The 24,356-nt window shown below is 41.7% G+C and overlaps 3 protein-coding genes and 1 long non-coding RNA gene across 5 annotated transcripts in view; 2 read left to right on the top strand and 2 right to left on the bottom strand.

Moving 5' to 3' along the window:
- Nucleotides 1-24,356, top strand: part of LOC145452817 (kynurenine--oxoglutarate transaminase 3-like) — a 151,520-nt gene that overhangs the window by 65,533 nt on the left and 61,631 nt on the right. The gene's annotated exons all lie outside the window — the stretch shown is intronic.
- LOC145452763 (zinc finger MYM-type protein 1-like) lies at nucleotides 1,604-4,113 on the top strand. The gene is made up of 2 exons (XM_080330916.1): nucleotides 1,604-1,963; nucleotides 2,557-4,113. Exons 1-2 carry the CDS (start codon nucleotides 1,604-1,606, stop codon nucleotides 4,111-4,113), a joined length of 1,917 nt encoding a protein of 638 aa, XP_080187042.1.
- The window catches only part of LOC145452822 (uncharacterized), a 345,136-nt gene continuing 325,389 nt past the window's right edge, over nucleotides 4,610-24,356 (bottom strand). The window contains exon 2 of the mRNA XM_080330967.1: nucleotides 4,610-4,716. Coding sequence (XP_080187093.1) covers nucleotides 4,657-4,716 — 60 coding nt within the window. The 3' untranslated portion in view covers nucleotides 4,610-4,656. The remainder of the gene's footprint in view (nucleotides 4,717-24,356) is intronic.
- LOC145452838 (uncharacterized) lies at nucleotides 20,306-21,173 on the bottom strand. Its single transcript, XR_013919550.1, has 2 exons — nucleotides 20,772-21,173; nucleotides 20,306-20,397 (listed from the first exon to the last, which is right to left on the bottom strand). It is a non-coding gene; the product is annotated as an uncharacterized LOC145452838 (long non-coding RNA).

A 24,356-nucleotide genomic window follows, 5' to 3' on the forward strand; every position in this document is an offset into this window, starting at 1 on the left:
AAAGAACTGACGCTCGCCAATAATGCGCTTGAAAGTGACGCCCAGCACCGTAACTGCCGCACCCCAAACCCCCCAATTGGGGGGGGCCCGAGGTCGAAGGGGGCCCAAAATTATTTTGTGAATTACCATATATTATAAAGTATTTTTTGAATATTTATGCAACTTTTTAAAAAAAATTCAGCGCTACGCGCGATTGAATGTTGCCAAATATGTTGATTATTTGATACCCCCCCCAACAAAAAGGCATGATTTATCCAAATGGGCATTTCGTCTGCGGCCACTACCGCGCCACGACGCACTAAGGCATATGAAGTTTTAGGCCATGTAATGTGCGACGGCGAGAGGTGTGCCAGAACGATCGGCAGCGAGAAAACCAAGGCCGAAAAGGACTGCCCTTATGAAATATATGCAATACATATTTGTTTAATTGTCCACAGGCGCCTAAATGGCTGGCGCAGAATGCTCCAGTACTGGCAAAGAGAGCCCCACAAGAAAAATGTCATCGTGCAGAGAAATATTATTTTCCAGTGAAGAAATACAAATTAGAAATCGTGTGCGTCTTTTAGTTTCGTACGTTTGGTCGATTTCAATATCTTTTGACATAGCAGACAGGAGGTCACGAAATAACCATGTAACGAAGACATCACACCAACGGATCCGCCCGACGATGTTTAATTATTATATACAAGCCGTGCATTTTCCAAAACACATCACTCAGCTTTACCAGTAAATCTGATTACGTGAGTAGAGAGAGGATATGATGAATTATAGAAAATCTTCGCACATGGCGCGGTTGGGCAATGTAAGCTTTCAAGTTGACTCACTAAACAGTACAACAAAGCTCGATGATAAGTTGTGGCAAAAACGTATAGCGTATGGGGTCTGGTGGTGGTGGCGAAGCCCCCATAAGTTTGGTTTATCACCGTATGGGGGCCAAGACCAACGTTATGTAGGGGAGGGCTGACGAAAAGGAAAATGGCGTAGTTTATTTTTGACCTTGATGTTTATTTGCGGCACATACACCGACTCATGATATACAATTATACAATATACATATACATACACAATTACACATACACACGATCAGTGCATACGCGAAGTGCTATTTCGGTCCTAAATGTGCTGCAGGCCTGAGATAACAAAAGATGAGAAACTAGGGCAGTCATCGCTCGAACGATTGAACCAAATCATCGCAAATTGCATCGTTAGATAATAAAAACCTGCTTTCGATATTGTGATATCTGGTATCGAACGGAGCCGAGGTCACGTGCATGAACACGATATGTCCTACTGCGTTGTAGATGGTGTCACTTCACTTTTGATAATTACAGGAGCTAGTTAGAACTGGATTCTGTATATCCGAATGAAGCCGCCAACACAAGGTACATTAGCTGGCCGTTGTAGTATATGAAGTGGAAATAGCATTTATCTACTATGACGAAATAATGCTTCCATCCGGTACCATGTTGACATCGTTCCAAGGGTGAATTATGACGCGACTGTCGGGCAAATGTTTGAGGAAAGTGTACCACGTCAACGTCAACATAAGGGTTGAGTAGTCGTTGTTGGTCGTTATTGAATAAGGTACATCGTCTCGTAAATCATGCCTAAAGTCAAAAGTGGAGCAAGTAAAAGGAAAGAAGCAGCTGCCTTAAAAAATCGCGTAGCAAATTTGACAAAAGTGACGGAATATTTCAAGGTCAGGTCAGTAGAGCCTTGTACTAGTAAAAGTATCATCCACGCCACTGAGCCTAACGATCCTACTGGGAACTGTCAGGAATATGCAGAATTGAATGAATCAATCAATCTAGATTCTGCGCATAATTATAAGGAACAGTCGGAAACGTATACCCTGCCATCGCAGGATATTACATTACCGACAACCTCAGGAATGCACGTTATTCTCGGTGATGATCCCGGGACTTGGCCAGAGAAAATATCTGAAAATCAGAGATGTGACATTGTAAGGCGCGGTCCACGTCAGATACACACAACCTTCCCGTTTGACGATTCCGTCCCACGACGGCGCTTTACCTCAGCTCACTACCAACGTATTTTAAACAACGGTGAGAATGTTCCGCGTTCATGGCTAATATATTCTGTAGAACAGGATAAAGTGTACTGTTTCTGCTGTAAGCTATTTGGGGTTGGTCAGCATCCATTTTCCATTGGAATTAATAAATGGGAGGGGCTATCAAAGAAACTCAAAGACCATGGAAATGGAAATTTACATCAACAATACTTTGCTAATTGGGTGGCACTTGAACAAGGAATCGCAAGGTCTTCCACGATAGACAAACGAGAGATGGAATCATTTCAATACGAGCACAAATTTTGGAGAGACGTCTTGGAGAGGTTGATCGATATAATTCTCTTTTTGGCTGAGAGGAATATGGCATTCAGGGGGTCGAATGAAATATTTGGATCGCCGAGTAATGGCAACTTTTTAGGCTTAGTTTTGAGCTTATGGCAAAACGAGATCCATTTTTAAAAGAATTAAAGAGCAGGGTCCATAAGAGTAAACATGAATGTAATTATTTGAGTCCTGCAATTCAGAACGAGCTGATAGAAACCGTGGCAAAAGAGGTAGTGAAGAAAAATCTGGAGCAAGTGAAGAAAGCAAAATACTTTTCAGTTATTCTTGATTGCACTCCAGATTCTTCACACCATGAGCAAATGTCTGTTATTTTAAGATATGTGGAATGTGACTATCTCGCCGCGGCTGTGGTGACAGAGTCATTTTTCGGGTTCTTGAGGGTAGATGACACCACCGGGGAGGGTTTGCTCAAAGCGTTCCTCGAACGAGTCGAGGAACTTGGGCTTGATTTGCAGGACTGCCGGGGGCAATCATACGACAATGGTTCCAATATGAAAGGGAAACAGTCTGGTGTTCAGGCCCGAATGCTCCAAATCAATCCTAAGGCAATGTATGTGCCATGTGCTAATCATACGCTAAATCTGGTTTTGGTAGACAGCGTAAAATCTTCAATTGAATCGGTCAAGTTTTTTGGAATTCTAACAAGAATCTACGTATTGTTTTCGTCCTCACCACAACGCTGGACTATTCTGAAAAACCGTGTCAAGCATTCACTCAATGCTCCGTCAGACACACGCTGGGAAAGTCGCATCAAATGTATCAAGCCTATTCGATTTAATCTGAAGGAAGTTTTACTGGCTCTCAATCAATTGCAAGATCATTGTCTTTCAAAGAAAGATGGAAAAACTGCTTCAGAGGCCGGATCTTTATTTGCGTTAATGAATTCATGGAGATTCATATTGTCACTGATTATTTGGCATGACATTCTCCGTGAAATTAATAAAACAAGTAAACTGCTACAAAGCAACGGGGTATCGCTACAAAAAGCAGTGATGGAGGTTGAAGCTACTGCAACCTTTTTACGCCAATATCGCGAAACCGGCTACGAAAATGCGGTATTGTCTGGTCGCGAGCTTGCTGGGGAGTTGAACATCGATGCAAACTTCCCGCAATCGAGAACCAGCAGAAAGCGCAAATTGTTTGAAGCTGGAGATGAAGCAGACGAAGTTTCCTCCGTCGACAGGTTTAGAACCAATTTTTTTCTGGAGGTTGTCGATCAAGCTATTATGTCAATCGGAGAACGCTTCGAGATGATGCGTGACGTCGCAGATACATTCGGCTTTCTCTTGACACGAGAAGATTTATTGCGAGAACACAGAAATAAAAACATTCACAAATGCTGTAAAATATTCCAACAAAAGATCGGGGATGTTGATGCATGTGAGATGGCGTTGGAGTTAAAGAGATTTGTTTTATTAATTGAGAAGGATACCAGTCTAAAAACCGTAGAGGATTTTCTCAGTTACTGCCTGTCCTCAAGAATGTTCGAGGTTTATCAAAATTTGTTTATCGCTTTTCGAATTGTGTTGACGTGCCCCGCTACCGTTGCCAGTGCCGAACGCAGCTTCAGTAAACTGAAGCTTATAAAAACGTACAACCGTACTAGTATGTCCGACAACAGATTGTCCTCACTAGCTATGTTGTCCATCGAAAATGCTCGTGCAAAGAGTGTTGATTACGAAGACGTCATCAAAACCTTTGCCACTAGTAAGGTTCGTTCCAAACGCTTTCGATAGCACATTTGCTTTTATTTTCAGTTGAATTGTATTTTGCATGTTTTGTCACCCGGAATCGTACGGTAATTTGTGTTGTACTTGTGCACAAACAACGATTATGTATTCCTTTTCGTTTCTTTCCGAAGACGTCATCAAAACCATAGCCACTAGTGAAGTTCTCTCCAAACGCTTTCGATAGTACATTTGCTCTTATTTTGATTTGAATCGTATTTGGCATATTTTGTCACCCATAATCGTACGGTAATATGTGATCTACTTGTACAAAAACAACGATTATGTATTCCTCTTCGTTTCGTTCTGAGCCTGGCGGCTCCCCAAATGAAATATGCTTGAGCTTGTACAGCGAGTCTAGTTTGTCTAGTTTGCGAATGGGGTTAGGGGGGTCTGGGGGGCGAAGCCCCCCAGAAGCTGGATTGACAATCTTATGGGGGGCCCAAATCCAAGATTTTGGGGGGGGGCCTGACGAAGTGCTGTTACGGCCCTGGTGACGCCCATTTGGTATCGGACAGACATGGATTGGAATTGGTCTTCGATATTCTTTATCTACTCAGGTGTCCACTTGTTCGACAGCCCACCCCGGTGTTTGTCGATCAATTCACTGAGCTGCAAACGAAGTAGCTTACATATATGTATCACTGTTGTTTATATTATTAGAATCTAAAAGAGCAAGAAGTGTTTGTTCTGTCCTGCCTACGAGGTTGCACCACTTGGTGTGGTGGACAGGGCAGAACCCTTTCATTGTCGGCAACTTCAATTTTCTTTATGCCGTCGATGAGCCCTGCTATAAGGCTCCTGGCTGCCTCGAACGTGGATTGCTTCTCTTCTTCGTCGCTATTCCCGAGAAGGTCGAGGACTACACAGTGCACCTGCACACTCTGAACCTCCACGAAATTGCGTGACTCAGTGAATTTGAGAGCATAGCACCTTCTGACCAAAGGAACTTCCTTGCCGCGGGTGTCATTGTCCCAGTCCTCAGCTGGGCACCGAGCTCGAAGGCGTTCGACCAGGCGATGGAGCTCATCCTGATCCTCCACGATCAGATGGCCAAGTTCCTGAATCTTTGTGACGGTGGTGCTCACCTCTGTGGCCATGCGCTCGAGGACGATGGATTAGTTGGATCCACTACTGCAGCGTAGGGATGCACAGGCCGTACTTCTATCGTTTATAACCCCGAGGAGTTTGGCATGGCGTCTAGTTAACCAAGTGGTCATCTTCTTAATTGACAACCAACATGTGTCTACAAACGTGGGGCACATACTTTTCTTGGATCAAGTTCTGTTGCCGTTGGAGGTAACCAACCATTCAGTCCCATCATCGTGTAGACGAGGTTAGATCGACATATACATTTTTCTTTGTAACCTTCAACACGAACAAACCAGCAATCATTTTTATTGTGAAGTGTAGGGCTTGTATCAGGCTATATAATGGCACCTATTATTTTTTTCAGTACTTTCCTCGAGTGGACTTTTTTTCGATTCATGTATAAAATTCGTAGGGTGGGGACCGATGATACAATAGCCAAATCAAGCAAAATAATCAAGCATACTAATCATGAAACAAATGAAACATGCCTACGTACAGAAAATCTTTATCTAATAATTGCATATGATGTTTTATCGCTATAACGAGGTATTTGGAAGTCACACTGTCGATTTTCGGGCAATATTTATGTACCCACAAATTTATAAGTTCGAGCCTGAATCGAAACGTGATTTTATGACAACATTTGAGTTAATATTTATTCTATTTTTTGACAGTTGCGACCAAACATTCTTCTTTGGCTTGCTGCAGCTTAGATTAAAATGCTGAGCAAGAAAAGTAGTCACATTTGAGTTATTTAGGGTATGTGTGTCATAGGTCCCCGGGTCGTGTGTCATTGGACCCACCGGGTGGGGACCGATGACACGTTCGAGCAACAAATTTTGAACGTCCATAAATATTTTTTGAAAAGACGGATATTCATGTATATGTGCGCGATAGGTAGAGCTTGTATCGAAGTGCTGAGCCTGCAAAAGATCTGCTGTTTTCGGCTGAACATTTCGGGGCCAGCGATCATTTTCCAATTTTTGATCCATCGGTACCACATCTCCCCTATGTTTCGGTGTTAGTTTACAACGCACCGCCTCAAAGTACTTTTTCAATAGTCAGTGGGAATTGAATTCATTTCTACAGAAGGTAAACACGTGTAAAGCTGTGCAAATTTTGAACCCATCCCTAAACTACTCAATAAAGTGGTAATGTAACTTAGGTACGTGCGATAATAGTGGAAGTCGTCTATACAAACCTTGCCGCCAGCAAGTTCGTTGCAAATGAAGAAGATCTACTTGACTATTGTCAAATTGGATGCAAAGGGCCGATTTTGATCCAACTAGATATGCGAAAATCACGAACTGGCCATGAACTCGTGGCCGGCCACGATGAATTCTTATGGCCGGCCATGATATTCACTGTGGCCGGCCACGAGACAACGCATTTTCATGGCCGGCCACGAGATATTCGTGGCCGGCCACAAAAAAATCTGTGGCCAGTAAGTGGCCACGGGAAAGCTGAGACCCCTACTGCAAATGCTTGGCAACCCATGGAACTTGGTTCAAAAATTCTTTGAAAAATAGCCCATGCATGACATGCAAGGGTGTCCGGTCAATACCGAGAAAACCATTACCGAGAACGCCATTACCGAGAATGGACACCACAGAGAATGGACCTTATCGATAACGGACAAAACCGAGAATGCAATATATGCAATGTAGGCATGTTATGCATATACACAGGTCGTGTGAGTGCATCACGGCGTTGTCACATTCGTTATCGATGCTCAGGTATAAATTTCTCGACAACGTCAGTCCCAGTAAACTATGTATATTCTTGACATTGGTCATTCTCGGTAATGTCCATTCTCGGTAATGGTATTCTCGGTAAAGTCCATTCTCGGTAATTGTTTTCTCGGTATTGGTATAGAACCACATGCAAGTACGTCAAAAATATGTTATTGATTGAGGTATGGCTGAGATTGAACAGTTTTGCTGGCACAAGTTTCAGATTACAGGCTTTGGATTAGAGGTAACTTTCTTCTGTCTCCAACTGTCTTCCTATGCTGTTCCACAGCTTGAAGCAGACTGTCTTGTCTCTTTGTTGTTCATTGTCAGTCAAGATTGCAGCATAGTCTGTGCTTATAGCTTTACACTTCGTTCTGCGACATCATTAATAACTGTGACAGAACTCATGTAGGAGCTCGTTCTGGTGTAGGAATCTGATAAGTTCCAAACATCAACCGGTTGAGTTAGCCACGCCCCAGAGCATTCAAAAACATCAAATATGTACCACAACTGTGGCCCAATAAAATCAGACAAAGTAGGCTTTGAATTAGAGTTGACTTCCTGCTGTCTTAAACTGTCTTCCTATGCTGTTCCAGAGCTTGAAGCAGACTGCCTCTTTGTTGTTCATTGTCAGTTAAGATTGCAGCATAGTCAGTGCTTAGCTTAACACCTCGTTCTGCGGCATCATTAACGACTTTGACAGAACTGATGTAGGAGCCCATTCTGGCGTAGGAAGCTGATAAGCTCCAAACATCAACCAGTTGAGTTAGCCACGCCCCAGAGCATTCAAAAAGATCAAATATGTACCATGACTGTGGTCCAATAAAATCAGACAAACTAGTGTCCATGTTCATCTGTACAGCTGCACTTGACGAGACCGGGCCCCCTTCTGAAACTTGAAGTTCGCTCTACCTGCAGGAGCATCTTTGCCATATTTTCTCGGGTTGCAATGCTTTCACTCTGCCTAAACAAGGCATATACAGCGGTTTCCCCCACGATATACCAGTAATACTTTGAGAGCTTTTGTAAGGCAGCTATGAAAACTTGTTCATCATGTTCCTTGTAACTCAACATGTCCTGGGTGAATCTCGAGTCATTACCGGCTGCATCACGACTAATGCTGGAATCAACCCTGGCAGGTATATAAAAATGAACTAAAAACAAATTGAAGCGATGCAGTTGTTCCAACTCAAATTTGTAAAGATTTGTAATGTCCATGTGAGCTTATCAGTTAAGCTACATCTTCTGAGCATACAGAATTGTGCCCATCCATCTTGCTTGGTGTTATAGGAAGGTGTGTCGTCGGATAACCTGCTAGAGTTGTAACCCGAGTCCCACGTGTGTGGCTGGGTGTGAGGCTGGGTGGATATACTTAGCTCGTGGGTAGTAAGACGCACGTTAAGTCCTTGATCTGACAACTACAACGCGAATGCAACGACAGGATTGCCTCAGATAGATATATTGGTCGAATATGCATGGAATATACAGTAGGATATCGCAGATGAGTCTGGTTTGTAATTGAAATGCACGAGCTGATAAATGGTAAGTCACGTGGTAGCGAGAAGAAAGATGTAAGTCACGTGATATACAGACATGAGAGAGAAGGGGCCAACCAGAGCCCTACAGTGTGCAGCACCAGGTTTGTGTGATGTATATTGTACATCTTCACCAGCACCGAGAAGAGCATGAGCATTAGTCACACATTGTCTGTAGTCATCCCGCGTGAAATCTTTTCTGGTCAGTAGTAGCTTGAAGTTATGAACTGTCATTGCTGCTCGTTCTTTAAAACATATAGGAATAGTCAGAGTCTTGAATTGCTGTTTTCTGTCAAGACTACTCAAGCTCTTCTTAAGGTGGGCATACCATGTGATCACCCAATCTTTCGTGAAGGTTTTAAAGTGATCGCATCACATGTGATTTCTGCATTGTCGCAATGCTCGCTATTTTCCACACTGCCATTACATCATCCATCACCACATTACATAGTTAATGAGTAGGGGTTGACTGAGGACATTGCTCTTTCAGATGCAGATAGAATCTCATTCATTACTTCTCGTATAGTAGGGAATCTCGAGCCACAGATGTATTCGCAAGTATATCCGACCAAGTACGGTACTTGTTCTTCGCTGCGGCATGTGTACGGCACGTGTGCAATCTTTCGCTCAGAGCTCAAAATACCGTTTGAGCGTCATTGCTGTGCTAATTTTCGGCATATCACTTGCTCTAAATATGACCTGAATTTTCAAAAAAGAGGACAAAAGGACGTCCTGAGGACATTTTCAAAAAAGTCAAAAAAGAGGACAAATCCTCTCAAGAGGACGTATGGTAACCCTATAATAGATACTTGAATCCCCGACAAACTCGATACATATATAATCGAAGAATTACCCATGTTGGGACCCTAACGGAAGATATTCAACCCGAGCGAGCGAGATATTGTAATGGTTATGCGTCCGGCTTCTCGATCGGTAGGTCGTGGGTTCGATCCCGGGCCGGGTCATATCAAAGACTCGAAAATTGGTATCCGCAGTTATTCTGCTAGGCGCTCATCAATCACGGATAGCATGGAGGAGAAAAAACGGGGGCGCAGATTAGATTACCTCACGGCCGTATCGCAACTCCGTCGTTAAAGCATCTCGATGGTGCAGGCGAAAAAGAATATAATATCTCTCTCTCTCATCAGTGGACGTAAGTACCCTTATGAAAGAAATATTGACAAACAAGAAGCTTCGGAATAACTCAGGAACAGAACAGAATCGAATTCACTTCGATGGAAGATCGCCTTAATCAATATATTAATACTTCAATTTACTTCTACTACGTGATATGTACAATTCGTTTATGTTGTGCATGCCGCCCTATTTCTTGTCGCTTCCTTTTTCTATACTATCTTCTTTACTTTCATTCAGTGTGCATGCCTCCTCTTTACATCGCCTAGGCCAAGGTGTGTGTCCGATTCCATAGACAACTCCTAGTCGCTTCGACATCTTCCTTTCTTTTCATCGTATCGCATTTTTTGTGGTGTATGGAACTGATAAAATTGCTAATAAACCGATGACGATGACATGATGAATATCCAAATTCGCGCCGGCTTTGCATTGAGCACAATTTCTTTTTTTTCAAAGTTCCAAGAATATATAATCTACTAGTTAGAGTATAACGAAAAGTAACGACATAGCTGTGAAATTGTGTTTCCAAATGCATAGGGGGGGGGGGGGGGGTATATTCAGTTTATTTTCGTCTCCTTAGTCGGGATAATTTACCAATGGCGCCACATCAGCACTTCCCCTTGGCGATTTATCAAGGCGTGCGGCTGACGTGGAGGAGGATTCACAGTATGCAAAATACAGCAAACACTATCGTGCGATTGAGGCGCAAAGCACAAAAAAGGCGTACAATCCATCTGCTCTGCAAATCGCACGCAAGGTATTGTGGAAGAACATTTTTTCCAGTTGAAAAAGATTTACTTTGCTACCACAGCAAAATGTTCGCTGGATAAATTTGTAGTGAAGTACGAAAAAGAAATTCCAATTTCATGCAAATTGTTCAGCGACACTATCCTGCACGAAGGTTTCAGACGTTGCCGCTCAAAGAAACCGAAAAGAGGCGCGCTTGTGACTGAAGTGAAAGAAGCGCAAACGCCAGCCAAAGTGATTAAATCAGTTCACAAGAAACGGAAGCAAAGGGATACCGGATATCATATATCAAAACGAGCTGTAAAAGATCTGCTATGTGTCGCAATGACAAATCCAAATTCGATTTCGGAAGACGTCATCCTGCGCAGACTAGGCCATCTAAAAAAACTGACGACTGGACAGCAACATTCAAACAGCTGAATTGATCAAGGCCCAATCATTTTCAGACTCATTGTGGCAAGATTATAACCACATCCCGAAGCAATTCACCGAAATGGCGATGACCACCGCGGACGACGAAATTATTACTTGGCTTGATGTTTACTCAGTTTGCTCGGAGCCAAGTAGCGATGTTCTGGATAATATTCAGAAATGTGTCACCAATACCACATACGCAGGTTGGCTTACATCAGAAATTGTTTTCACATACGTGCGGCAGTGCATTCGAAGGCTAAACAATCAATTTGGCCATGCAATCGGTGATTTTTCGAAAATTATTGATAATAAAGTGTTGCTGCAAGATAATTCAAGCCTCGATTCAAATTCAGCGGCACTGTCACTGGCAACCAATTTATCCGACAACATGCCTTTTCGACGTACTTCTTCTTCCGACTTTGCATAAACAACACTTTATGTTTCTTTGGTACATGAAAAGTACAAATGTCTGGTACTTGCTGGATTCATCCAGTATACCAAGAGCTGGGGAGGCCCAAACGATTCATAGGCGGCTGCGATGGACCATGAACAGGCCTGTTTATTTTTGGATTTCTCCAAATTTTATTTTTGGAGGATCTCAGGGGGCGCTGGCGATTTTGAAGGGGGCGGAAACGCTCAGGGGGCGATAAGGCGGCGTTGAAGAAAAATGGCTTCACCGTAGATGATGTGGTAGTAGGACATATCCTTAATGAGTATTCAGAACAAATTAACATTCCACAAAACATGTCGAATCCCGAAATTTTTGGTCGCGCTACGCACCGATGTTTGCTACATATGTTTTTTATGAATGTATGTGGTGGGTTATTATAATTCATATTAAACGAATTGCGCGATACTTTTAGATCGCTAATTTCCCGTTATTTAAAACACTGCCGTCACGCTTCGCTTCCTAGGGTTATTTTCAACAAAATGTTTCGCATTAGGTATTTTATCCCGCAGCGCACAGCGTGTAAAAACCGAAGAAGGAGGCACCGTATAACATTTTTATAGTGAGAGCCCCTTGTACATAAAATAAGTTTTGAAGCTTTCTGCATGAATTGAATAACTAATTATAGTTGTATTTGAGAGCTACAAAATTAAAACGTCAGAATATTTCTTCATCGTATCATAAAGGATGATACTATCTCGTGTTGTGGTTCACAATCTCACATGAACGTTTTATAATATGAGTTGCTTTGTTTGGAATACATTCATGTTAAAATTAATAACCTGGTACGGTACTAAATTCAATGTGAGCGGATATATGCATCCCATTCTCAGTTGACTTAGTGCTTTTTAAGAAAAAATCCAATACCATTAATTTCCCCATATTGCCGATGTGAATTCGGGAGGGTTCGAACCACAGGGTATGAGACCGTACCCAATTGCTGTTATAACAACTTTGTTTTGACCCTGAATATACCACACACAATTATTATATGGCTTATTATAGTCATATGGTCCTTGAGGGCGATTAAAGCGCGAAATATTTCCAATACCAAAGCCCCAAAAAGACCCACATAAATTTGACCTCTTACCAAGACCGAAACTGCTGCAACCCAAACTCCCAATCGGTTAGCTCGAAGGGTGCCCTAAATTATTTCGGTGAATGAACATAAATTAAACATCATGTTCTGACGAGTCCCCCACAGAAGAATAGGCATTAGGGTTGTTCAAAATTTGGAAAATGTTTGGAATACTGCGTATCCGTGGCTTATTCTGTAGATTATTGTTAAAAAGCAATAATGGGCCTGAAAGAAGCTCGCAGGAAAGCCGGTAACATTTGTCTAAATGCGTTTGAAAGTCGTTGGGGAAGAGTGGGCGGGCCACCGACAGCAGAATTGCGAAAATGCGGGCAATCACGAAAGCACGGTTTTTGATTGGGTAATCGGCAATGCTTCACTTGGGTAATCGGCAATGCTTCACTGATTACTGCAACAGCTGACTCGATTTGGGTGCTTCGCTTTACTAAATTGAAAGTCTGCTTTGCTGAGGTTGAGTCTGTTAGAGGCGGCTGTGGTTCTGGACAAGCGCGTTGTGGGTTGATGAGTCATTAGTAGTACAGTAACACTTGTTCTTTGAATGCTCAAGAATCGATGGCGGTAGTGTATGCTTTGGAGAAACAATATTGCAGTCATAGCTGAGGCAAAGCGGCGAAAGATTGTACACATGTCGCAGCGAAGAACGGAAGATCAAGATCTAAATCTGAGCAGTACCGTACTTGGTCGGATTAACTTGCGATTACATCTGTGGCTCGAGATTATCTACTATACGGGAAGTAATAAGATACTTTCTGTATCTGAAAGAGCATTGTCCTCAGTGTAATGTGGTGGTGGATGATGTAGCCTAATGACAGTGTTGAAAATGGCGCGGATTGCGACAATGCAGAAATCACAATTGGTGCGATCACTTCAAAACCTGCACGAAAGATGGCGTGATCAAGATCACATGGTATGCCCACCTTGAGAAGAGCTTGAACAGTCTTGACAGAAAACAGCAATTCAAGATTCAGACTATTCCTATATGTTTCAAAGAACGAGCAGCAATGACAGTTGATAACTTGAAGCTACTACTGACCAGAAAATATTTTTTCACACGGGGATGACTACAGTCAATGTGTGACTAATGCTCTTGCGCTTCTCGGTGCAGGTGAATATATACATCATCACAAACCTGGTGCAACACACCATGCAAGATTCATGGGTACAATTCTGTATGCTCAGAGAAGATGTCCATGTGGGCTTTTATCAGTTACATTACAAATCTGAAGAAGTGGAACTACTGCATCGCTTCAATTTGTTTTAGTTCACTTTTAGATACCTGCCCGGATTGATTTCAGCATCAGTCGTGATGCAGCGTGTAATGACTTGAGATTCACTCAGGACATGTTGAGTTACGAGTAACATCATGAACAAGCTTCCAGAGCTGCTTTACAAAAGCTTTTAAAGTATGACCGGTATATCGTGGAGGAAACCACTGTATATGCTTTGTTTTCGCCGAGTGAAAGCATTGAAACCCGAGAAAATATGGCAAAGATGCTCCTGCAGGTAGAGCGAACTTCAAGTTTCAGAAGGGGCCCGGCCTCGTTAAATGCAACTGTACAGATCAACAAGGGCACTACTTTTTATGTCTTTATTTGGCCACAGTCATGGTACATATTTGATCTTATTGAATGCTCTGGGGCGTGGCTAACTCAACCGGTTGATGTTTGGAACTTATCAGATTCCTACACCAGAATAAGCTCCTACATCAGTTCTGTCAAAGTCAATTAATGATGCTGCAGAACGAGGCGTAAAGCTAAGCACAGACTATGCTGCAATCTTGACTGACAAGGAACAACAAAGAGACAGTTTGCTTCAAGCTGTGGAACAGCATAGGAAGACAGTTGGAGACAGCAGGATGTCAACTCTAATCAAAAGCCTGTGACCTGCAACTTGTGCCTGACAATGCAACACATATCCTGCAGCGTACTTTTTAATGTCTTTTGTAAATAGTGCTTTTTGCCTTCATTTAATCGTGAATAAAAAGTGTAATATGCGTTCGTTTATTGGTGAGACGTCGACTAGACATAACAAGTACGACTGAGATGTTGACTACTGGTGGGAAATTTGTGGGAAATTTTTGAGTATCACTCACTGTCAGTGGGTTTTTGAAAGGTAGCAAGATGCATGCATCTAGTTTATTCGTATCTCATCTAGCGAGAGCACCTGTGCAATACATAGCAACACTATTATATATAGCTGACACCTTCTGCAGATAGATAACAAATTAGGGGGTTGCGATGTTGTACTATGGACTCTCGATGACAAAATTAACAAAGGCAATATATCATGTCTGCAATGCCACCTACAGAAACGAAAGCACAACAGCGCACAGAAATCGTTACCAGCAGTGTTCACTAAGTCGGTCTTTCAGCCAATCAGTACGTTATTATTACCAGCTTCAACCAATCAGGATTATTGGCTTCTGTTTGCCCGTCCACTTCATCGATGCCCCGCCCACTCGCAGACTGCTACTTTCAAACGCATTTAGACAAATGTTACCGGCTTTCCTGCGAGCTTCTTTCAGGCCCATTATTGTTTTTTAACAATAATCTACCGAATAAGCCACGGATACGCAGTATTCTAAACATTTTCCAAATTTTGTACAACCCTAATAGGCATAGTTATATAAAATAGAAATAGGCATTTCGGCGTCGGCCATTACCACGCCAAGATGCACGAATACATTAATTTCCAGTGAATATGGGACTCCGAGAAATGTGTCAAAAAGATCGCCAGCGAGAAAACCTTAGCCGAAGAGGATTACCCTTATTTTGAGCGTAAACTTCGATGCATATAACTCTAATTGTGTATAAATCTCTCGTGCCGAATGATCATGTCGTCGCAATCTGCACCCCACAAGACAAATAACAAACATCAGAGAAAATTGTTTGCTTGTGACAAAATGCCAATTCTGAAACGTGTGCTGCTTACTGTAATTTATTAAGTTTATGCGTTTCAATATCTTTCAACTATATAGCAGACAAGAGGTAACAAAATACCAAGTAACGATTTAATCGTACCAACGAACACGCCCGAATATGTTCAATTATTAATTACGTAGCCTTCATTTTTCAATACAACAGCTCACTCAGCGCTACTGGTAAATCTGATTACGTGAGCTGAGAGGATAAAAATATTAGAGCGACATATATATGCAATTACAACCATTTCATTCATGCATCATAGAAAATTTTGGCTCCTAGGGCGACCAGGCCACATGAACTTTGCTGACCATCGCAATCACGCGACGAGGTTCTTGGGGGGGGGGGGCGAAGCCCTCATGAGTTTGGTTTAGCACGCTATGGGCGCCCAAGACAATCGTTTTTCAAGGGGGTGACGGAGTGCTGTTATGACCCTCCCTCTCACCCATTGTCTTTATTACAGTCCTTACAACAAGAGGTGGGGGGGGGGGGCGTTGGAGCACGATAATTTTTGAAAGAGGGCGCTGGAGGAAAAAAGGTCAAGAACCACTGAGCTAGCCCAAGATCTCAGAGTATGGAGAGAAATGCTCCGCCCACGTCATCTGCCTTCTAGTCACATCGAACAATGAGTATATTAGCGCTATTTCATACACTATGGTTTGAAAGTGACATCTCCTATTATATTTATACACCATCGTCAAATAGAAACATCTTTAATCGAGACGACGGTTCCCATAACACTATACGTGTGGTTAGGCTATGTGATTCTTATATTTACAATCAGTTTGCAAAGAATTTATTGGGCAATGACGGCTTCAATTTTTCGGCAAAAACTGAAGATTGCAGAAGATATCGAGAAGAAATAATCGGAAACATGTTGCTCGAGCTAACTGGTATGCTGAAACCTCGTATTAAAATTTGTTTCATCAGAAATGTGACAATATGTTTATTTTATGTTTATTTTTCAACCATACAGATGAGACAAACCTCAGAAATCGACGAAGATAGGTAGGTAGGTACTACTATTACTACATGGTTTTCTGTGGCTCAGGGATTCCTGACCTGGAATCTATGGACCCTTAGGATGTCCGCGAAGCGGATTTATAGACACGACGAGTCCGCTTCCAAATGAGCTGTGGGGGCAACAAAAATCTTCAATAAATAGACACATATCGTTGATCCCGATGAAATCTTCAATAAATAGACACATATCCTTGATCCCGATGGTGTCAAGGCGTAAGAGGTTAATTGTGATATCGCTTCCCCCTCATATTTTATGTAAAAATACTACACTACTTGACTTACTCCATGACACGATCTTCTATCAACAGGTGTGGGAAAATTCGGAATTTAACTCTACCTGCCATCTACACATCACCACCGATTGCAAACGCTACCATGTCATGTATACAAGACGATCGTTTGCTTGTGTGAATGCAATAGATTTATCATTATTGTTATTGCTATTACAGTGTGTACTAATTTCAACATTTCTTTGATAAAACGTGATTATAATGCATTTTCATTTTGTTTTATTCGATTCTGTTCTGTTCCTGAGATATTCCGAACTTCAAATTTCGTGTTCTATTTGGGTACATACGTCCGCTGATAGGGCTAGGGCTGACTATCATCCTTTAGGGTCCCAACATGGGTTATTCTTCAATTATGTATGTATCGATTTTGTCGGAAATTCAAGTGTGTCTATGTATTGAACGACGCGATATTCCACCGGATTCTGTTCTGTTCCTGAGTTATTCCGAAGCTTATTATTTCTCAATATTTCTTTCATAAGGGTACTTACGTCCACTAATGGGGATGAATTTCTTCCTTTAGGGTCCCAACATGGGTAATTCTTCAATTATATATGTATCGACTTTGACGGGAATGCAAGTGTATCTATGTATCGGAAGACGCGATATTCAACCGAATTTACTTCGATTCTGTTCTGCTCCTGAGTTATTACGAAGCTTAATGATCGTGAATAATTCTTTATTAGGGGTACTTACGTCCACTAATGGGGATGAATGTCTTCCTTTAGGGTCCCACCATGGGTAATTAATTCTTCAGTTATAGAGTTTGTCGGAAATTCAAGTGTGTTTATGTATTGAAAGACGCGATATTCAACTGAATTTAATTCGATTCTGTTCTTCTCCTGAGTTATTCCGAAGCTTATTGTTTGTCAATATTTCTATCTTCCTTTAGGGTCCCAACATGGGTAATTCTTCAATGATATATGTATCGAATTTGTCGGAAATTCAAGTGTATCTATGTATTGAACGACGCGATATTCCACCGAATTCGAGCGGATTCTGCTCTGTTTCTGAGTTATTCCGAAGCTTATTGTTCGTCAATATTTCTTTCATAAGAGTACTCACGTCCACTAATGGGGTTGAATATCTTTCTTTAGGGTCCCAACATGGGTAATTCTTCAATTATATATGTATCGAATTTGTCAGAAATTCAAGTGTGTTTATGTATTGAAAGACGCGATATTCAACCGAATTTAATTCGATTCTGTTCAGCTCTGAGTTATTCCGAAATTAATGATCGCAAATTATTCTTTATTAGGGGTACTTACGTCCACTACTGGGGATGAATGTCTTCATTTGGGGTCGCACCATGGGTAATTCTTCAGTTATAGATGTATCGAGTTTGTCGGAAATTCAAGTGTATCTATGTATTGCAGCAAACAATACGCTCATATTGTTGAATTTATTCCACTGCAATAAATAAATTTAACACTAAGGCCCTTTTCATACTGGATTTACGAAACTCTTTCGGGAACACGTTCCGAAACAGGCGATGTTCACATAGAGAAAAAATTACCGAAACAGTTCCGGGAAAAGAGCGCGTTCATACCTATTTAGAGTTACCGCGAACTTTTGTTCATACAGGTCGTTTTTTCGGTAAATTCGCGAGAAATTATGGCCAGTATGAACGCGATTCTCCGTAAGCGTTGATAGTTACGAAACCATGTCTGTGGGGTGTTCCAGTTGTAATATGCTTGTGGAAAACGATGACGGATAGGCATATTCGTGAGATGGGGAGAAGTTGGCTCCAACTTTTAGCTATGGGATGTTGCGGATATGCCTTCTCGATTTGTATGGGGCTCTATACTCAGTATACCAGTATCAGTAATAGAGCCCGAGCATGTTTCTGGCTTGTATATTATCAACCGAAGCTGAGAGCAGAAACTGAAAGCCAGCAAAGAGGATAGAGTCCTGGAATGAAAAGAACCACCGATCACATCTGCGTAAGTCAGTTTATCTTGGTGATTGCTGTATAATGGTTTGGGTAAATCTAATCGTATGTACACTGTACAGAGAGACCAGGGAATTCGAGAAATCCGTGAGAGAAACATTTGGTATACTCTGCGACGAGCTTCGAGACCATAACGAAAAGCAGCCAGCAAATTATACGAACTCAATTTCTCTTGCTTGCTGAGTAGCTGTCGCTCTTTGGAGGCTAGCCAATGAAGCCAATCGTTTATAGATCCAGGTAAACATCAGATGTATTTTAAGAAGGCAACTGTCACAAGTTGATTTTAATAAAAATAATTCTGGTGCCTATAGGGCTAGCCACAACGATTCGAGTACTCGAATCTGAATCGAGGATTAACTTTATTGATTCGAGTAGTAAAATACTACTTTTCGAGTACTGAAATTATGCTGAAAGTTGGTTTACTAACGAGAATTATACTGTAGTTTTGATACTATTTTCAACTGAGTAAGCCTTGAAACCTTGATTGGCCGTGTCGCAACATACGAGATATAGTACAAAGCTACGAACGTTGCTGTAAATAACACATTTCCGAAGTCATGACCATCACATTACACAGTCGAGCAGTGCAATGAAAACGGTATGGTCGAAAAAACAATAAAGTATCTTTAATGTGACGGACAATAGGCGTTATGTTCTTTATGGTGGCATAAAATGTAGCCTACACATTTGAATTTTGGCATGGTACATTGTGTTCTGATGTCATCATGATGATACTCGACTAGAAGCGTAATAAGTGATTCAGAATCGAATCACTCAGGTACTCAATTTTGCCCAGCCCTAGTGCATAGTAATATTTCTATATTTGTCATGGCGGAATGTCAGCCAGTTTTTGCGTAGCATACCACTACAAAAAGGTCAGACAAATTTGGTCTTGAATCATTATGTTATAAAAAGAAGTCTGAAAGACCAATTGTTCTTGCCAAGTAGGCTACTTTCTGTCTCAAAAGTAAGACCCAAATAAATGGAAAATATACTTAAACTGGAAACTGAGCAGTCAACACAACGACTTGGACTCGAGTCATAAAACCATGACTCGAACTCGACGCTCTGCTCGATGAGTTGGTAAATTGAAAATGACTCGACTTGAATCTAGTCAAAACTATTGAAGTGGGATGGACTTGTGACTTGGTTACAACCCTGCTCACTTATTAAAGGGGCACTGCGCTCTAAAAATGATGTGGTCTCAAATTGAAGGTAAAAACGAACAAAAATTTTTGGCCGCAGCCATTTCCTTCAGAACGCCACCGTAATGGTGCTGCAATTTATTGAAATTTCTACAAGACCAGCTGCCGCGGCTGCTTAACCCGTTACATGGCACGATATCTTCACCGTCGCACTTGCTCGACGCGATTAGGCAGTCACGCAGAGAACGAATTTTAGATAGTTGTCAGCCGATGTTATGAAGGAAATGTGTCTAAGTTTCGTTCTCTGCGTGAATGCCTTATCGCGTCGAGCAAGTGCGACGATGAAGACATCGTGCCTTGTAACACAAACAGAGTATAAGCTAAAGCTAATTTCAAATATGTAATATAAATTTCCTTTCTGCTGCCCTTAAAATTCACAATTGCTTTTTCATAAACTTGGCAAAGCACACATGAAGGTTGAAAGATTTTGGTCGACTGAAGTTGCGTTGTTCGGTTTTTCTCAGAAACTGCAATCCGCTAAGGCCAGAATGATACAGAGGATGGTATACGCAATGAAGACAAGACCTGGCGGTGATCCAAGTATCGCTGGCCCAGACGTCGGAAATGCCCTGTGTGACTTTCTCAATAAACAATGCTCTTGCTTAACCAGATGTGTTTGTGCTGTTTCATTTTATTCATGAGAGAAGCTATAACTTAATGCACACTTGCACAGTTCCACCTTTTTCATCAGTATCCTCCATCTAGACCTGAGAAAAGATCAGATTAAGTTACACTTGCCTAACATTGCATAACAAAGGAATGACTTGGTTGTAACAAGAAAATGAAGGCATAGGTGAAAACCAAATTATGACTTGGATGATGTACGATGGCTTACCAGCCCGTTGGTACAATTTGAATTTTGGTTAGTGAGTAAGAGCTAAGGACATCATTCTCTGCTGTGCTGCCAATATCGAAGCAGATGTTACTAAATCCCCTTTTCAGTAGGCGTATATATGACGGTGACTGACCTACGCACAGCATATCCGTGGTTAGAAACTTGCCTTTGATATAACAAATTTGGTAAGGGTAGAGATCACCTACCAAATTAGTGTTGAAGTCCTAAAGTTTTCAGGCAACTCACCCAATGCTGCATCATTTGGAGATGGTGTTGTACCTTTTTAGCTGTGCTCTGTTTACAAAACCACAGAAAAAAGAAGCCGACTAGTAGTCAGTGACTACGAATTGTGAGCATACAGAATATATATCCAAGAATAATGCATTCCCAACACCATTACACAAGAAGATCAAAATGCCGCAGGTAGCTGACCTCGAAATACAAGCAGCCTGAATGAACAGCGCGTTACCGTAACTAAAAATTTGATTGACAGCGTTCCGGGAACCCAGCTGCGCCATTCGTGTTCATACTCAGTCGGTCCCGTAAAAATCTCCGAAAATAAGCGCGTTCATACCGCTCCGAAACACCAGTGTTATGTTCACATAGAGGGGTTCCGGTAAACATTTTCGAGAAATGTTATTCCCGGAACCCCGGTATGAAAAGGGCCTATGAGCGTATTGTTTGCTGCAATATTGAAGTTCTGTACTTCGAAAAGCCTATCTATGTATTGAAAGACGCGATATTCAAGCGTATTTAATTAGATTCTGTTCTGTTCCTGAGTTATTCCAGGGCTTATTGTTTGTCAATATTTCTTTCATAAGGGTACTTACGTCCACTGATGGGGTTGAATATCTTCCTTTAGGGTCCCAACAAGGGTAGGGTAATTCTTCAATTATATATGTATCGAGTTTGTCGGAAATTAAAGTGTGTCTATGTAGTGAACAACGCGATATTTCATCGAATTGGTTGTGATTCTGGTCTGTTCCTATTCCTCCTGAGTTATTTCAAACCTTTTTTTAATTGCAAATCTGTGTTACAGTTGGGTACCTGTGTCTACTGACTGAGTCGCATTCTTGATCAGGTATCCCGATAACCTGTCACAAAAAAAACTATTGTTAAATCTTGCAAGTGGTTTTCGGAATTCTGGTAAAATTCTAAACTGAAAAATACAATGATGCCCCTGCTGTTTTTGTTTAGTGTTTCACATCAACATATGTAATTCCCGAGAATTCTTTTGGAATCACAGTGGTATATTCTGTGTCCAACGCCAGCAAGAAGACCGAGGGGAGAAGGAGAGCAGGACAGTGACATTCAGGCGGTTCTGAAAGTCATTAAGGAGGCTCACAAACGTGTGTATTGTGTAATCCACCGATCTTGACGGCTCGCCAGGTTTCATCATGTGGCACATGTCGATATTTGCAGGACAACGTGGCAATGACGCGTTTAGGGTGATGGTAGCGAGGGAGTTGGACAAATTTGATGACAACGACGCATTTCTCATGCACACCGGGGTTAACGTGATCACTGATATTGTCCTAAGCCCTACAGAGGAGAAATTATCCTACCATTAACCCAAGCGCTTTCGGATGATTTTCTATTGCAGCATTGGTGTCTGTATCAGTGGTTCTTTACCATGGGTGGCTGTTCATTTTGGTGGTACAAAGCAGAGGGTACGACACGCAGTGTACGCATATTTTTCATCACGCAGCAAGGAGCCTAGGGCTGGTTTTGCATTTTTTTTCATCAGGGGTGGCTCAAGCAGTGTCGTTCAAGTAGAGGCAGCATACCAATTTTATTGACATGTCAAAACTGGTTCAAGTGGAAGTAAAAAATTGACTGGTTCAAGTGGAAGTAAAAAAGGAATATCGCATCTGAAAAGTACCCGACTGGTTCGAAAAAAGTATAATAGGTTGATAGTTTCCTCCGCAGGTAATCGGACGTGACAGCGGTGCGCGGCAAAACATTATTTGGAAATGAGAAGTACTTGGTGACATTTACGGTTTTCTAACATTTATGGCTCCCACTGAGCATACACATGCCATATGTTGCAATAGTGAACAAGGTAGGTAAGTATGCAGGTACGGTAAGTATCGAGCTAAGTAGTTATTATGGAAATAAATTCAGTTTGTTAATGAATTTATTTTTCCAAAAATACCACAAGATTGTGATACATTTTATTTATTATTATTTTAAAATATGTCTCAAAAATATGTCTCAAAAATATATCTCAAAATGGGGTAAGTCGGAAACTAGGTGGGGTGCAGCGGACACCCAATATGGTTGTATATAATAAGGAAGTGATAAGGCCTCTCGGAATAACAACGTTGGAAATCACAAATAAAAAGAATGGTGAAAACTACTTGCTAGAATTTGTAGTGGTTGATAAGCCGAACACTTCCATCATTGGTTCCGCCGATGCTCAAAGGATGAAACTAATTACGATCAATTTTGAAAACATAATGATCGAGGAACCTTCAGTACGAGCTCTTACAGCGAAGGATCCTGATTCGCCAATTTTGCTACACTGGAGTTTGATCAATATGTGAACAATTTTCGGATGTTCTCAATGGTACGGAAAAGCTAGAGGGTAAACTTCATCTGGATATTGATGACACTATCAATCCTGTACAGATGCCTGTTCGCAAAATACCCCTGGCACTTGAAGCACAAGTGAAGGAGAAAATTGATAGTCTGGTTGATGCTGACATAATACCTCCCGTGGATTGCCATACTCCCTGGATATCTAATCTGGTCACTGTAAAAAAGCAATCTGGAGATATCCGCTTGTGCCTGGATCCCCTGGCGCTGAACAAAGCCCTAAAACGCAACAACTATCCAATGCCGACAGTTGATGATGTGTTACCATACGCACAATGCCAAAGTATTTACACTGTGTGATGTAAAAAATGGATTTTGGCATGTAGAACTTGATGATACTAGTAGTTATCTAACTACATTCGGTACTCTATATGGTCGTTACAGATGGCTCCGACTGCCTTTCAGAATCAGCCCAGCACCGGAGGAGTTCATGAGAAGACTGAAGATAGCGCTGGACGGTCTGGAAGGAAGCACGCACGCCCGTCGCGGATGACATCTTGATTTATGGTGTGGGCGACACTGTTGAAGAGGCGACTATGGATAATAAGAAAAAGTTCTTTGAACTGTTGAAACGCTGTCAACAAACTGGTATTTAACTGAATAAAGCGAAACTACGCTATCTGCAGACTGAAGTGCCCTACTTAGGCCATACCATCTCAAAAGATGGTCTAAAAACCTCATCGAGCAAAATTGAAGGCGTCATAAAAATGCCCCTCCAACAGATAAGCAGGGCGTCCAGAGAATTTTAGCGATGACAAGTTTTCTGCAGCGTTTTGCCCCTAAGCTTTCAGATATAACCGTTCCCATCCGCGAACTCCTAAAAAAAGACAACGCGTTCATATGGGATCCAAGCCTCCATGGGACATGCTTTGAGAAAATGAAACAAACCTTGATCAACGCGCCAGTTTTACAATACTTCGACAAAACGCACCTATGGTACTGCAATGTGATGCCAGTTCAAAGGGGCTAGGATGCTGTGTATTGCAAAACTCTCATCCTGTTTGCCTATGCTTCACGGGCGTTGACAATAACGGAGTGCAACTGTGCGCAAATCGAAAAATAATTGCTTGCCCGCGCGCGAGTTAAAGGCAGCTTTGTGCAAACAGCAGTCATTTTTTACAAGACCAGTTAAAAACTCCCAAAAAACGACCGAAGCCTCGTTTAGAGCTACGCAACACTTTATGAAGAAAAAGAAGGCATTTACAGACGGGGAGGTTTTCAAAGAAACAATGA

Source organism: Botryllus schlosseri, chromosome 12 (assembly GCF_051294905.1).
Source record: "Botryllus schlosseri isolate E-star chromosome 12, Bs_hap1, whole genome shotgun sequence".
In the NCBI taxonomy this organism is placed as follows: Eukaryota; Metazoa; Chordata; class Ascidiacea; order Stolidobranchia; family Styelidae; genus Botryllus; species Botryllus schlosseri.